The 15,307-nt window shown below is 41.8% G+C and overlaps 1 protein-coding gene across 1 annotated transcript in view; it reads left to right on the top strand.

Annotated features, from left to right (window-relative positions):
* The first annotated feature begins 4,761 nt into the window (after window positions 1-4,761).
* Window positions 4,762-15,307, top strand: part of ephx4 (epoxide hydrolase 4) — a 76,188-nt gene continuing 65,642 nt past the window's right edge. Inside the window, exons 1-2 of the mRNA XM_060829602.1 lie at window positions 4,762-5,118; window positions 10,771-10,856. Of these exons, the coding sequence (XP_060685585.1) occupies window positions 4,762-5,118; window positions 10,771-10,856 (443 nt within the window). The remainder of the gene's footprint in view (window positions 5,119-10,770; window positions 10,857-15,307) is intronic.

The raw sequence follows: 15,307 nt of genomic DNA, 5'->3' as shown, positions 1-15,307 counted from the left end.
AATGGGCTTGTTCCATCTATAAAATATGCTGCAGTTTTTAAAATTCATCTACCTTTTCTGCAAATTGAGAAAATTTCCAATACATTTGGAAAAATAAAAACCAATTTGTTATTTGCCTAAAATCATCAAACTTCTAAAAATACATTGAGAGTAAATGCAATAAACCAACAGCAGCTATAATAATTGTTAAATCAATAGTTATTCATACGCCTTCTTACTGATACCAAAATGCAGTTGCCTCTTTAAGTGACACACAGGCAAATATAAACAAAATGATAAAATAATGAACTGAATAGCATGACACTGAAATAGCCATGGATCACTAAGTGCTACTGAAAAATAACGCAACTAAATACATGGACATTTTAAATTAATTGCTTCAAGGAATTAATCATTGCTGGCAAGGTCAATATTTATTACCAATATTATTGTCTCTAAAATGATGGTAATCACTATCTTGAACCATTGGCATCGGGATGGTGAAGATAATAGCATAGTGCTGTTGCAGGGTTTTGATGCATCAGCTATGAAGAAATCAGGAAGGGAAGTTGGAGGGAGCTTTCACGCGACATGTCTTTTTTAAGGTAGTGGCAGTCATAGCTTTAGGAAGTGCTACTGAGGGAAGCTTGGCAAGTTGTTAGAATGCACACTGCAAATGGTGCACTAGTGATGGAGGGTATTGATTGTCTTAGTTGGTGTATGGGGTGATGATCAAGCAAACTACTTCGTCCTGAATGGTGTTCACCTTCTTGTGTATCATTGAGTATTCCAGGCAAGGAGAGAGTATTCTAGCGCACTCGTGGCTTGATTCTTGTTGGAAGGTTTTGGACAGTCAGATGTGTCATTCCTCACTGCAGATCCAACTTCCAATCTGTTACTGTGTCCACAATATTTATGCAATTGACACAGAGAATGCTGGAGAAAGTCAGCAGATGTGGCAGCATCTATGGACAGAGAAACAGAATTAATGTTTCAAGTCTATATTTATATGACTGATCCTATTAATCATATGGTCATTGGTGACTCCCTAAGATATTAATGGCAAGAAATTCAGTTATGGAACTTCCTCCCTAATGATATCATACATACACCTCTTGAAATGGATTGCAGCGGTTCAAGAAGGCAGCTTACCACCACTCTCTGAAGGACAACTAGAGTTTGGTAATAAATGCTTGCCAGCCAGTGATACCCACTTCCCATGAGTGAATAAAAAAATAGGGGAGGCAGTAGGACTCTTGTTGCAGATGGTCAATGTCTGACACTGTGTGGCGCAAGTTCAACTCACTGTATGTCAGTTTAATCCTGGATATTCACAAGAAAAGGGGAGGGTGAGGAAAGAGTGAAGTCGAAAGTAGTCGTTAATGAAAAGTGTCTCCAAACTGGAATGACAGGAGTGCTAATGCAATCTTCAGTATAATTGAGGAAGAGATTTGAAATTGTAGTTTGCTATTGTCATCAAATTTTGTCAGCAATATGAGCTGTAGGAATCATTTGAATTACGCCTTTTTATAGCACCAACGATGTCCGTGGCATACGTTTAGTCAGCTGCTCTGGACACTCAGTTTTGGTGAGAGTATTGAACAGGCACAGGAGACGTCTACTGCAAACAACCAATTTAATCCAGAGATTTAATGCCAGAGCTTGCATCTTGGAGCACAATGTTCTAGCCAATGTCATCCCTTAACTTTACACAGCTGAATATAACAGCAGCTATAGGAAGCACTCCAAGCCCCTCCCATAATCAGTGCTATTTAAAGGGATCATTTGGTTTTTGGTTAGCTGCTGAATAATTTCTACCTGCTGTTGCTCTACTAGATGATTCATATTGCTACTTAAAGTACCTTCTGTCTACAGAAAGTGACATGCCATATGCTCAAGGATTTTGTCCTGACTTGAGTTCTGTACAAAACTCTCTCAGCCTATGGAGGAGTTTGTATCTCCTTGTTTGACAGCCTCTCCTTTAACCTTTAGCAGAACAGGGAGAATGAACAGAGGCAAGAATGCAGAATGAATGCTCAAAGACGGGGGAAAGGGCTCTCAGCAACTACCAAAACCTGCCAATTCTCCTATCTGAACCTCAATCCGTAATAATATGTCCAACATCTCCCCTCACTAAGGATGTCCTCACTTAAATTTGCTATTTGCAACCTCAGACCAGATTATGGGTGGCATTGCCAATAGCTACAAAGAGGACAGTGGCCATAAACATTTACACCTCTTGCTCCATCCTGTCTAAAGCAGCCAACATGTCCCAAAATATTTGTCCACTGGAGCAAAGGGAGAGCTGCATCCAAAGGACTGAAAATATATCATTCTTTAGTCAAAAAGAAGTGGGCAACATGAGACCTTGGCTTAGTAAGAATTGCTGATTTCCCTGAGGTGCAGAATACTACTAACTGCATCATATTGTGGGTGTCACAAATCAATTTTGAGATATATCACAACTGGAAGTGATTGCATTCTCTCAATACCCATACAGGCAGTATGCAGGATCAGTTCTGATATTCTGCCAGCAATCACAATTCTTCATTCTGCAGCAGTCCTCTGGACCATTTGAGCCACTACAGCAAAAAAGGTAGCTGCTGGCTGACAAGCAATGTCCACTGATCACATGGCTCCAATATGAAACCCATGCATTTGTGGGCATTATGCATATAACCAAAGCACATGAAAAATAATGGTGCAGGCCACTGGGATATTTAAACAATGCCTTCACTACCTGGACCATGCTGGAGGAGACGTGTAGTACTTTTACTGTGAAGATTTGTTGTGGTCTGCTGTGTAACACAAGCCTCCCCACCAGGACGGCACAGTCTTTGTCACCAGGTAAGCAACAACCAGCCCCAAGGAGGAAGGTAGGAGGCAGCCAACACATGCCCTTTCCAGATAGGCTATCCATATTGACTCAACCAACTGCAGTACCTGTAAATGTGATCCCACTTGCTCAATCCAGCACCTTAGCTTCCCTCTTTCACTGACCATTACTTTGTCTTTTTGACCATGTAAGTATAAAACTACAACAAAAGTAAATTCAAAACCCTAATTACAAATCAAACCATCCATAATTCCAGATGGTCAACTGACCAACTTTGTGCATTGTCTTACAGAATACAAGGGGCAACACTCAAACTTTGTCTATGTACACCCTACCTAGACCATTCCTTATACTTTATGGAATGATTTAATGGAAGCTTCCAAGACATTGAAGGAAACAGGCAGGGTCGACAGAAACTATTTCATTGGTTAGCTAGCCTAGAATTAAGGGAACCTAAGTACAAGTTAAAACCAAATCTTTTGCACATGAAATTAGACAAGACTCGGATGAAAAGACTACTTTGAAAAGGGGACAAATAGTAATTGAATCATAGAGAGCTACAGAACAGAAAATGGCCCTTTGGTCCATCGCATTTGTGTGAGTCAAAAACAGCCATCAAACTATTCTAATCCCATTTTCCAGCTCTTAGCTTTGTCTACCTTGGCATTGTAAGTGCATGTCAATGTTATGAGGTTTTCTGCCTCTATCATCCATATCACCCATTCCCACTATTCTTTGTGTGAAAATGTTTTTCCTCACACCTCTGCTAAACCTTCTGCCCCTTACCTTAAATCTATGTTCCTGGTCATTGATCCCTTCATCAAGGGAAAAAATGTTTTCCTGTCTACCCTATCAAGCACCTCATACTAGTGAGGTAGTGAAAGATATTAATGTTATCTGTCTTTAACACATAGGAGTTTTTAACATAGGGCTACTTGATAACAAAAGGGTTTTTATAAAGTTGATCACTACAGCCCAGTAATATGTCTGACAACAATTCACTAGAAGTCCTGAGGCACCACACTGGCAGAGTGACAGTGTCTTCACAGATCATGGATTTTCAATTCTCAGAAGTAGCAACATTTGCCTTTTCATCAGTGCCCTTGCTGTTGCTGGTAAACTCAAACTGCTGCAGCAGGTGCTGACATGGTACAGCCTGAACCAGAACGTTCTCGGCTCAGAGCTGATTGAGATCATGCCAAGTCATCTCCCTCAAAGTCAATAAATCGATTCCTGCTCCAAATGTTTATGTTTGTACCAGTAACTGTTCTTGTCCAAGAGCAGTACCATTTCTGTAGATACTTTATGGTAGTGTACCCTCTACCATTAATCACTGGACAGACCCAGGACTAAGTAAATACAAAGGAGCACTGGTGACAGTGAACAAACTTGACCCGGTATCACAGACCCATCGTGGTGGCAGATATCACAAGGTCATCGAGGAAAATACCACAAATCCCAGAGGGAGGCAGTGAAACAGTTCAGAATATCTCATCCCTCTCCTATTCTGCCCAAGGCTACACTTGCTCTAGCAGCAAGTGCTGTGATTTTGAGGTTTTGGGGTTTGATCGTCTTTCCTGAATGAAGGCTTGTTTTTTTTTCTTTCGCCTGTGTGTGTGGGTCGGGGCGGGGGGGGTAGTCGTGCATCAACTGCGAGCCAGGCTACTTTTGAGCACAATGTGACCCCTGTCCTCTTGAATGCACTATTTCACTCGGCTGCCATTGTGCTGCACTGTCTCTGGTCGGGGTCCGGTACCAGCACCGGAGCAGCTGGAGATTTCTCCGGCTGTGGGGCTCACGGTGTGTGGCTTGTGAGGGGGGTGGAGGGGATGAGTGAGTGAGAGAGAGAGGGAGAGAGAGGGAGCTGCTTCCGATGGCAGGCACTGATGCGGCCAATGAAATCTGCCACATCTATTTGTAAAAACAGTGCGCTTTACGTAGGCGCAATGCTTGACGTTGCGATCTCCAGTGGTTTCCATGACTTCAGTTTAAGGGGCTCTTCCTTGGCTCTGGAGCAGGTGAAGGCTGCTGCGGGTCACCCAGCTCCCTCATTCATTCCCAGTGGGACTATGGTGAGCCCGCTGTGCGACTTCCTGATGCTCACAACTCGACTCCTGGTGAGATCGCTCCTCTGGGCTCTGGCGTACAGTTTCTGCGGGCTCTGTGCCTGCCTGGTCTCGCTCAAAGTTTTATGGCACATCATCAGGAAGCCGGCAGAGACCTTCCAGTGGACAGTCCGTGAGACGCTGCCCGCCTGTCTAAATGACACGTCCCTGGGCACACACTGCTATGTGCGGATTAAGGTAAGTCAGCACAGGGAGCACTGCACGCAGTTTGGGGGGTTTAGTGACAGGCTGCTCTTCACAAATTATTTTTATTTTTGCATGCATTCTGATCATTACCCCCACCCCCCTCACGGCTTATTCCTGTACCCCGGTCGCTCAGCGGGAGGCCTGTGAATGGTGTTTTAATATTTACTCTGGGGTGGGACTGAAATGTTATGGAACGCTTGTAAACATCAGACCTTGAAATGAAAACAAATCGTATTTTTTTAATATATATAAATGCACATCAACCAAAATAAAACTACAGTGTCTCGAAATGGCTGGATCGCTTCAGTTTTTTCCTGAACTATGTAACCAATGCACTGCAGTCTTTGCGCCACATTAACATTTCTCCCATTTTGCCGCGATAGTTGCCAGCGTGTGGACAAAGTGCTGAAATTAGGGGACAGCTCCTCAGCGAGACGCGGCACAGCGCCTCAGAAGCGCGCTCCCCTCCATTCATTGACTAATGGTTGCAGAGCTCAGATTCTGATGTGCATCGTTTTGATATCTATCTATTCACTGTAAGTCCACCGTGGCTGTCCGCGCATTTCCACCCCCCACCAGAGCCACGTTCATCGAACTTAGAAACTGTATCAGGTTTTATCAGAAAGTAAAGAGGTTTTTACCTGTCAGACACGTTCTCTCAGTGTAGGTCACCCCTAACTATGCCTTGACTAGCACGTTATTGGAATAGTAATTACAAAAGTGCTTCAAAGCACGCAAATCTCATGTGGGCACCACATTGGAATAGTTGTAAGGATCTTTGGACCCAAATTTATTTTCTTCCCCTTTTTTCCTTAAAGTAATGTTGGGGAACTCTGCCTGAAGAAAAAAAGCTAAAGATTTTGATATAAATATTTACAGTTGTTTATAAAAATGGCATTTCGAGTGAGCAGAAAAAGGCTGGCCAATTACAGTTTGAAGCTACTGATTCTGATGGTAGATTTTGTTTTCCCCTGCCAGTCATATATTTTAATGGAATCTTTAACAGTTTGGTGAAGAAGATGAGTAAAGCGTGATTGTGCCTTATCAAAATTAAATGAGTTGCTGCAGCGCACAGTTCTTCGAAATCGGATTTATTTTGTGGTCTCAGCTGTTTAAAAGGTCAAATGGTTAGAGGTACAGTGGCCATTCGTAGTTTTTTTCTGAAACAAAACGGTCTGAAACATTGTTTTGTTTAGCCGTTGGGTTTCAGATTAATTCAGATTAATTCACATTCTCTCACGCCACAGCTAACAGTCAGTATTGTAAAAATCTTGTGATTAGCTTAAAAGATGCAGACAGTTATTTGTGCCATCTCATTTCTCATCACTTTAAGTGTAGAATTAGGAAAATACCTTGAGACCATGTGAATAATTTAATACTGGGCGTCATATTAGTCTTTTAATCCATTTTTTGTTATGAAGTAACGTTATAATGAACATTTCAGCACCTTTTCCTTGAATGTAGTTTTGAGCTCATTAACTGGATTTTATTTATACTACTTACACACATTGGAATATACAACACCAATCATACACAAGGTTAGAAAATTGTTGAGCAGATTGAAAGATCTGTGATCTATTGCTGTTCTTCTGTCTTCAGCTGCAAGATTTCCTACATGTGTATGGATTTCTGCTGATAATAAATAGCATTTTTTGACATCAAGTGGATGAATCCATCTGTTATAAACTGCTATTATCTTTGCCTTCTGTTTCTCTCAAAACTAATTGCTTTCCATAGGTTATTTCAGGTGACCTATTCTTCCTGTCCATTTCGAGTCCTCTTTCTGTTAATTCTAGCTTCAGTGCTACCATATGTCATAGCATTCTGCAACAAGAAATACTGTGAAATTTGAGTTCCCTTGTCAGCAAGGGTACTTTGAACTGCGTTTTGGGCAAAAGCCCTTCATCCTGATGAAGGGCTTTTGCCCGAAATGTCGATTTCGCTGCTCGTTGGATGCTGCCTGAACTGCTGTGCTCTTCCAGCACCACTGATCCAGAATCTAGTTTCCAGCATCTGCAGTCATTGTTTTTACCTAAGGGTACTTTGAAGCAAAGCACACTTCAGAAATGGTGCTGAGAATGTATGGATGACACATCCTTAATGATGGAGGGGGAATTTAATGATCCAGAGGGAGTTAATCTCCAGGATGACTCAAGTTGTTGCCATAGTCTTACCAGACCATACGGACTTCTCTCATTAGAGAGAGAAGTGACTGGTGGTGATTGGACCTGAGGGTAAGGGAAGAGGTTGAGAAAGAGAAACCTTCAGGGTAGCCTCAACTGCTGATGGGAACTGAACCCAGGCTGTTGGTATCTCACTGCTTTGTAAAAATAACAATCTGCAACTGAGCTAAATAATTCCCTGGCTGAATCCAGAGATGTACAGGAGAGGATTGGAGACAAAGCACAATTGATGAGATCGGTAGCTTTGAGGTAGTTTCTTTTATTGAAATGATGGTTTTGAAAGCAGGGAAAGTGTGAGCAAGGTGTAGCTGGGGAGGGGCAAATGGGTAAATAATGGGTAACCTGAATAACGGGGATCTTTGTAACTCCCAACTGGCCCAGAGACAGAGGCCCTCATAAGAAAACAATAACAGAACACAGAAATAACAAGCAAGCTGAAGATGAAAGAGAATATTTGAAATACATGAAGATGAGAATGTTAGAGAATAGACAATAGACAATAGACAATAGGTGCAGGAGTAGGCCATTCAGCCCTTCGAGTCTGCACCGCCATTCAATATGATCATGGCTGATCATTCCTAATTAGTATCCTCTTCCTGCCTTATCTCCATAACCCTTGATTCCACTATCTTTGAGAGCTCTATCCAACTCTTTCTTAAATGAATCCAGAGACTGGGCCTCCACTGCCCTCTGGGGCACAGCATTCCACACAGCCACCACTCTCTGGGTGAAGAAGTTTCTCCTCATCTCTGTCCTAAATGGTCTACCCCGTATTTTTAAGCTGTGTCCTCTGGTTCAGCACTCATCCATCAGCGGAAACATGTTTCCTGCTGCCAGAGTGTCCAATCCTTTCATAATCTTATATGTCTCATTTAGATCCCCTCTCAGTCTTCTAAACTCAAGGGTATACAAGCCCAGTCGCTCCAGTCTTTCAGTGTAAGGTAATCCCGCCATTCCAGGAATTGACCTCTTGAACCGATGCTGCACTCCCTCAATAGCCAGAATGTCTTTCCTCAAATAGAAAGACAGAAATAGGCGAGAAGGAAAAATATGCCCAACATTAAGGACCTTGGTGTTTTCAAGTTTGCTGAGGATTGTTCACAGCTCTTAGTAAAATATCATTATAGAAAAGATTCTGTGGAAGCTCTGTAATCTTCCCACACTGTGGTGTAGCTGAAAGATTGAAGAAGAAGTTAGCTGAATGAGTTGGGTGGGGGGAGGATGTGGGTGTAAGTGATGAAAGGGGAAGAGATGTGGAGGAGAACGCTAGAATCTAGAGCAATTTGGGTCACCTATATGTTCCTGTTACCATGCTTCTTTCAAATGCAGATTTACTGAAACATGGATGCTTTCCTGACTTTTGAAATTAGATCACTTTTTTTGCTCATTTATTTACTGATGTTATTAAAATCTATTTTAAAACTTGAATTGTAATAAATTACTTTGGTTTGGAAACTGCAAAGAATTGCATATTCTATTCTTGCTGGTTAAAACTGCAAAAATGGTTCAGATTGTGTACAATGATAGGATTTCAATGGTGATTAATTTTCAGGTTACAAATTGGATACACTATTTGGTTAGGAGGAAATGTTGAGGGCTAAAATTCCAATAACGCCCTAATGTCACTAGAAGTAATATAAGTTATTTCAGTTTATAGCTATGGTCTCCAACATGTAGACTGTGATAGACTGGTGGATCAGAGTCTCTGACAATTGATCTCATCTTCTGCCTGTGTTCCCTCACTATGTGCAAGTCAGTTATTATGCCAGGTCTGGAAGCCACACTACTAGAGAAAGGTCCATGTTATTATCAGGCTTTGCCAGCATGTTGTATTGTGTTTCAATGGGATCCATTACAGGGTAAAGCAAGTTTGTGATGGCAATGTGAACAAATACATAATAAATATATTAGGAATTGATGTGTGAAGCCAATATATTACTGTACTAGAAGCATAGGAGGTTATTCAGTGCATCATGAGCTCTGCAAAAGCAGCTCAGCTAGTCCCATTCATCCGCCTGTTCTCTATAGAGCTGCAACTTTTTCCTTCAGCTGTTTATCTAATTGATCCTTGCAGGGCAAATAAAAAGTTTGGGGAGTACTGCTGTGCCCCACATCCAATATTTGATCTACACAAACCAAACAGGGGCCACAGAAACAAATTGTGGCCACAGAAGAGACCTCTGCGCCTCCGCACTTGAAAGCAGCAATTAACATTCTGGATATTTTAAAGACATAGATCCAGAGACCGATCTGCAGAATGACCAGCAACAGAGTGGTGTCATGTGCCTACAGAGTGAATCAATATTGACGAATGATGAAACTGGACCATCTGGAAAGAAATCTAAAATGTACAACTTCCACATGAAATGGGAAAACAAATTTTGGTTCACAACTGTAAAACATGGCCAATAAAATGTCAAAATCTTTAAACATGTAATGGGGGAGAGCTGGAGGGAGAAAAGAAGGGAAAATGTGACCAAGGATTGAAATTTGACAAAGACATGATGTTGGAAAAGAAGCAAAGTAAGGATTACAAAGAGTGTTGGTATCCCTGAGTTAGTGGAACGAAAGGCAAAAACACGCCTTTTAATGAAGGACTGTATGAACCTGGGGATGTAGACAGCTTGGAATATAATGTTGATTAAGGGAGAGATTGCCCTTATTGACCCTTTATATATTTCAGTATCAAATTTTGCTCCTTAATGCTTTTATAAAATGCCTTGAGCCATCCTATTATACTAAAAGCCCTGTATAAATGCTAGTTGCTATAAATTTCATATAAACATTTGCAAACAATATTCTATATGGGTTGGCAGGAGAAAAATGTCTCTGAAATCTGGTGGATTGTTGTAAGTGCCAAATATGTTCACAAATATTCTTCAGGGAAGAGAACAGTCAAGCCTAACCTGCTTTGCCTAGACTTGATTGCAGTCCTACATTCTGAGGTTAATTCTTCATGGTCAGTGACCAGTACTTTCTGTATCATTACCTACAACATTAAAACTGTCTCCTAAACTTCACCCCATATGGCTCCTATTTTGTTGAATGTTTAATTTATTCAGGGAACTGTAATATACTCAAGGGCCTGTCTATTTATTCCCATGGTGAGAGTGAATTCTGCAGATGCTGGAGATTAGAGTCAAGAGTGTGTTGCTGGAAAAGCACAGCAGGTCAGGCAGCATCTGAGGAACAGGAAAATTGAAGTTTCAGACAAAAGTCCTTCATCAGGAATGAGCATATTTACTCCCATGGATAGGTGTAGAATGTAAAGATTACTTATTGTGTTACATAATGGTTTCAGCCTGATCTAATAACACTGGAGTATTTGGTAGCTAGTTTCTAGTGCAGTTAGTCAATGCAGCACATGTGTATACAAAATATGTTTTTAAAAACTACTAGTTATTTTGAAAAGGATGACAGTCATAATACTCAATTTCTCTTTTTTACTGTAAACTTCTAGGAGTCAGGATTACGGTTCCACTATGTTGCTGCTGGGGAAAGGAGCAAACCCCTTATGCTATTGCTGCATGGATTCCCAGAGTTCTGGTAACATCTTTGTTTTTACTTTACTGACTCAGTAGTTTATACCAATTGAACACTTTGCTACCATATTCCCTTTTTATGTGAACTTGATTACTAAAGAAAAATACAATGAACTGCAGCTGATATGATTTGACTGATTTCCCAGCAGCAGTTCCCAAGATAGAAGAACATTAAGAAATGTATTGCTTTGAATGTTTCACTAAACCATAATTACCATCATTTCCAGTAACTGTGTTGCAACTACTTGACTTGGTGTTGTGTTGAAAGCTATAATCTTTCATGTATACTGAATTATTGATACCTGGAGCTCTGAAGTATGTGTTATTTTAGGTAAGTTTAGGAGTGTATGCTTCACTGCTTATTTAACTGTGACTGTAGGCCCATGGATAAAAAAGGACTATAATTTGGAATTTTTAATTTTATTTCCTAGTTACTACCTTATACTGAAAAGAGCTGTAATGTTGAACTTCTAACTTATTTCTTTATTTTTCTGCTTTTTACCTAAGATTTTGTACCTGGGTACCTTGTACCTAAGATGATACTGTGAATGGCAACATTGAAAAGAACCTTTCTCAGTACTCCTGTACTTCAGTAAATGTGACAATATAATCTAATGCTAATTCCAGTTCTAATGTAATACTCAATATTGGTTGCTGTAATGAGGGTGAAAGGTTATTGTAGTATTTGACCTGGAAGTTCATGGTATCATGTACTGTTGGGAGAGACAGAGAGAAAGAGAGAGCTCTACACATCTTTCTTATTCGTGAGAGCTCATTAAAGCACTGCTTGCATTGAATCCTAGTTTTTAAGATAATGCTCTTGTTGTTGATAATCTCAGCCATGTCTCTCCCATGGGTGCTTTTGGATCCAACAATCTTGGGGTCCAAAGATAACTTCTTCCTCTTTTCTCGCTAACCTCTTCAAGCAGGACCTCAAGGGACCACACCTGTGAAATGTTTGAGCAATTGCCTATACTCACAGTAAAACTGTAAAATCTCATTGAAGAAGGTACATCTTTGCTTTAAGAGGTGCATTTCTGCTCTCTTTAGATATTGCAAGAGTGTAGGTTTTCCTGTCGGGTCAGTCACGGAGTTGGAAACCCACTTGCAATTTTATAAGGAGTTTGGGAGCTGAGGTATGGTAAGTTTCTGCTCTTGGATGAGAGGTGTTTCACAATTGTCCCACCAATCGCCAGCCCAAAATCAGCCCCAAACCTCAATAAAACAATGAATGTATAAGATTGATGTAATGCAATTATTCAGTACTTAACCCTAGAATCATAGGATCTTTACAGTATGGAAGCAGGCCATCGGCCCATCGAGGTTACACTAATCCTCAGAACAGCATTCCATCTAGACCCCACCCCATCCTAACCCTACAACCCTGCATTTCCCACAGCCAATCCATCTAACCTACACATCTTAATAGCAAGAATGCTCAGTCTCTAATAGGTGACTGACTGTGTGGAGTTTGCACATTCTCCCTGTGTCTGCGTGGGTTTCCTCCGGATGCTCCGGTTTCCTCCCACAGTCCAAAAATGTGCAGGTTAGGTGAATTGGCTGTACTAAATTACCCATAGTGTTAGGTGAAGGGGTAAATGTAGGGGAATAGTTGTGCTTTGGCGGGTCGGTGTGGACTTGTTGGGCCAAAGGGCCTGTTTCCTCACTGTAAATAATCTAATCTAATTTTGAGTAGCACCATTGGCACTGCATAAGACCATAAGACATAGGAGCAGAATTAGGCTATTCATCGAATCTGTTCCACTGTTCAATCATGGCCGAGATGTTTTTCAACCCCATTCTCCTGCCTTCATCCTGTAACCCTCGAACCCCTTACCAATCAAGAACCTAATATAGAGTCATGGAGGTGTACAACATGGAAACAGACCCTTCGGTCCAACCTGTCCCCCCTGCCAGCACCCGGCCCATTTCCCTCCAAACCCTTCCTATTCATGGACCCATCCAGATGCCTCTTAAATACTGCAATTGTACCAGCCTCTGGCATAGAGTGGTGCTGGAAAAGCACAGCAGTTCAGGCAGCATCCAAGGAGCAGGACAATCGACGTTTCGGGAAAAAGTCCTTCATCAGGAAATGCCTGAAACGTCGATTTTCCTGCTCCTCGGATGTTGCTTGACCTGCTGAGCTTTTCCAGCACCACTCTAATCCAGACTCGGGTTTCCAGCATCTGCAGTCCTCATTTTTACCCACTTCTTCTGGCAGCTCATTCCATACACGTACCACCCTCTGTATGAAAAAGTTGTCCCTTAGGTCTTTTTGCTATCTTTCCCCTCTCACCCTAAACCTATATCCTCTAGTTCTGGACTCCCTGACCCCAGGGAAAAGACTTTGTCAATTTACCTTATCCATGCCCCTCATAATTTTGTAAACCTCTATAAGGTCACCCCTTAGCCTCCGATGCTGCAGGGAAAACAGCCCAGCCTGTTCAGCCTCTCCCTGTAGCTCAGATCCTCCAACCCTGGCAACATTCTTGTAAATCTTTTCTGAACCCTTTCAAGTTTCACAACATCTTTCCGATAGGAAGGAGACCAGAATTGCACGCAATATTCCAACAGTGGCCTAACCAATGACCTGTACAGCCGTAACATGACCTCCCAACTCCTATACTCGATACTTTGACCAATAAAGGAAAGCATACCAAACGTCTTCTTCACTATCCTATCTACCTGCAACTCCACTTTCAAGGAGCTATGAACCTGCACTCTCTTTGTTCAGCCACACTCCCTAGGATCTTACCATTAAGGGTATAAGTCCTGCTAAGATTTGCTTTTCCAAAATGCAGCACCTCTGAATTAAACTCCATCTGCCACTTCTCAGCCCATTGGCCCATCTGGTCCAGATCCTGATGTAATCTGAAGTAACCCTCTTCACTGTCAACTACACCTCCAATTTTGGTATCATCTACAAACTTACTAACTGCCCCCCTTGCGCTCGCATCCAAATCATTTATGTAAATGGCAAAAAGTAGAGGACCCAGCACCAATCGTTGTGCCACTCCACTGGTCACAGGCCTCCAGTCTGAAAAACAACCCTCACCACCACCCTCTGTCTTCTACCTCTGAGCCAGTTCTGTATCAACATGGCTAGTTCTCCTTTTATTCCGTGAGATCTAAACTTGCTAATCAGTCTCCCATGGGAGACCTTGTTGAACGCCTTACTAAAGTCCATATAGATCACATCACCGCTCTGCCCTCATCAATCCTCTTTGTTACTTCCTCAAAAAACTCAATCAATTTTGTGAGACATGATTTCCCACGCACAAAGCCATGTTGACTATCCCTAATCTGTCCTTGCCTTTCTAAATACATGTACATTCTGTCTCTCAGGATTCCCTCCAACATTAGCCTCGCTGGTCGATAATTCCCTGGCTTGTCCTTACCACCCTTCTTAAACAGTGGCAACACGTTAGCCAACCTCCAATCTTCAGGCACCTCACCTGTGACTATCGATGATACAAATATCTCAGCAAGGGGCCCAGCAATTACTTCCTAGCTTCCCACAGAGTTCTAGAGTACACTTGATCAGGTCCTGAGGATTTATTTATCCACCTTTATGCATTTCAAGACATCCAGCACTTCCTCCTCTGTAATATGGACATTTTGCAAGGTGTCACCATCTATTTCCCTACAGTCTATATCTTGCATATCCTTTTTCACAGTAAATACTGATGCAAAATACTTGTTTAGTATCTCCCCCCATTTTCTGCTGTATCTATCTCACTCATAATACACTCAATGACTTGGCCTCCACAGCCTCTACAGCAATGAGTTCCACAGATGTTCCACCCCTTGGCTGAAGAAATTCATTCTCCTCTCAGTTGAAAAAGGTCATCCATTTACTCTGAGGCTGTGCTCTTGGGTCGTGGTCTCTCCTACTAGTGGAAACACCTTCTCCACGTCCACTCAATCCAGGCCTCACAGTATTCTGTAAGTTTCAACCAGATTTCACACCCATCCTGTTAAACTCCATTGAGTAAAGGCCCAGAGTCCTCAAACTCTCCTCATTGACAAACCCTTCATCTATGAGATCATTCCTGTAATCCTCCTCTGGACACCCTTCAATGCTAGCACATTTTTCTTAGATATGGAAATCAAAACCTCTCATGATATTCCAAATGTGGTCTGACCACAGCGTTATACAGACTCAGCGGTAGATCTCTGCTCTTGTATTCTATCGCTCCTGAAATGAAGGCTAACATGCTTAAGAGAATCCTGAACCGTGACTCCAAGTCCTTTTGATGTGTGAATTTCCTTCAAGTCTCTTGAAGTTCCCCATTTAGAAAATAATGTAAACCTCTATTCTTCCTCCCAAAGTGCATAACCGTACACATTTTGTTCCATCTGCCATTTCTTTGTCCATCCTCCTAGTTTGCCCAAGTCCTTCTGCAGCTTCTCCACTGCCTTAACACTACCTGTCCCTCCTCCTACCTTTGTGTC

This window comes from Hemiscyllium ocellatum, chromosome 9 (genome assembly GCF_020745735.1).
Source record: "Hemiscyllium ocellatum isolate sHemOce1 chromosome 9, sHemOce1.pat.X.cur, whole genome shotgun sequence".
In the NCBI taxonomy this organism is placed as follows: Eukaryota; Metazoa; Chordata; class Chondrichthyes; order Orectolobiformes; family Hemiscylliidae; genus Hemiscyllium; species Hemiscyllium ocellatum.
Note: the sequence above shows the minus strand (reverse complement) of the source record. Positions and strands in the feature narration are given on the sequence as shown.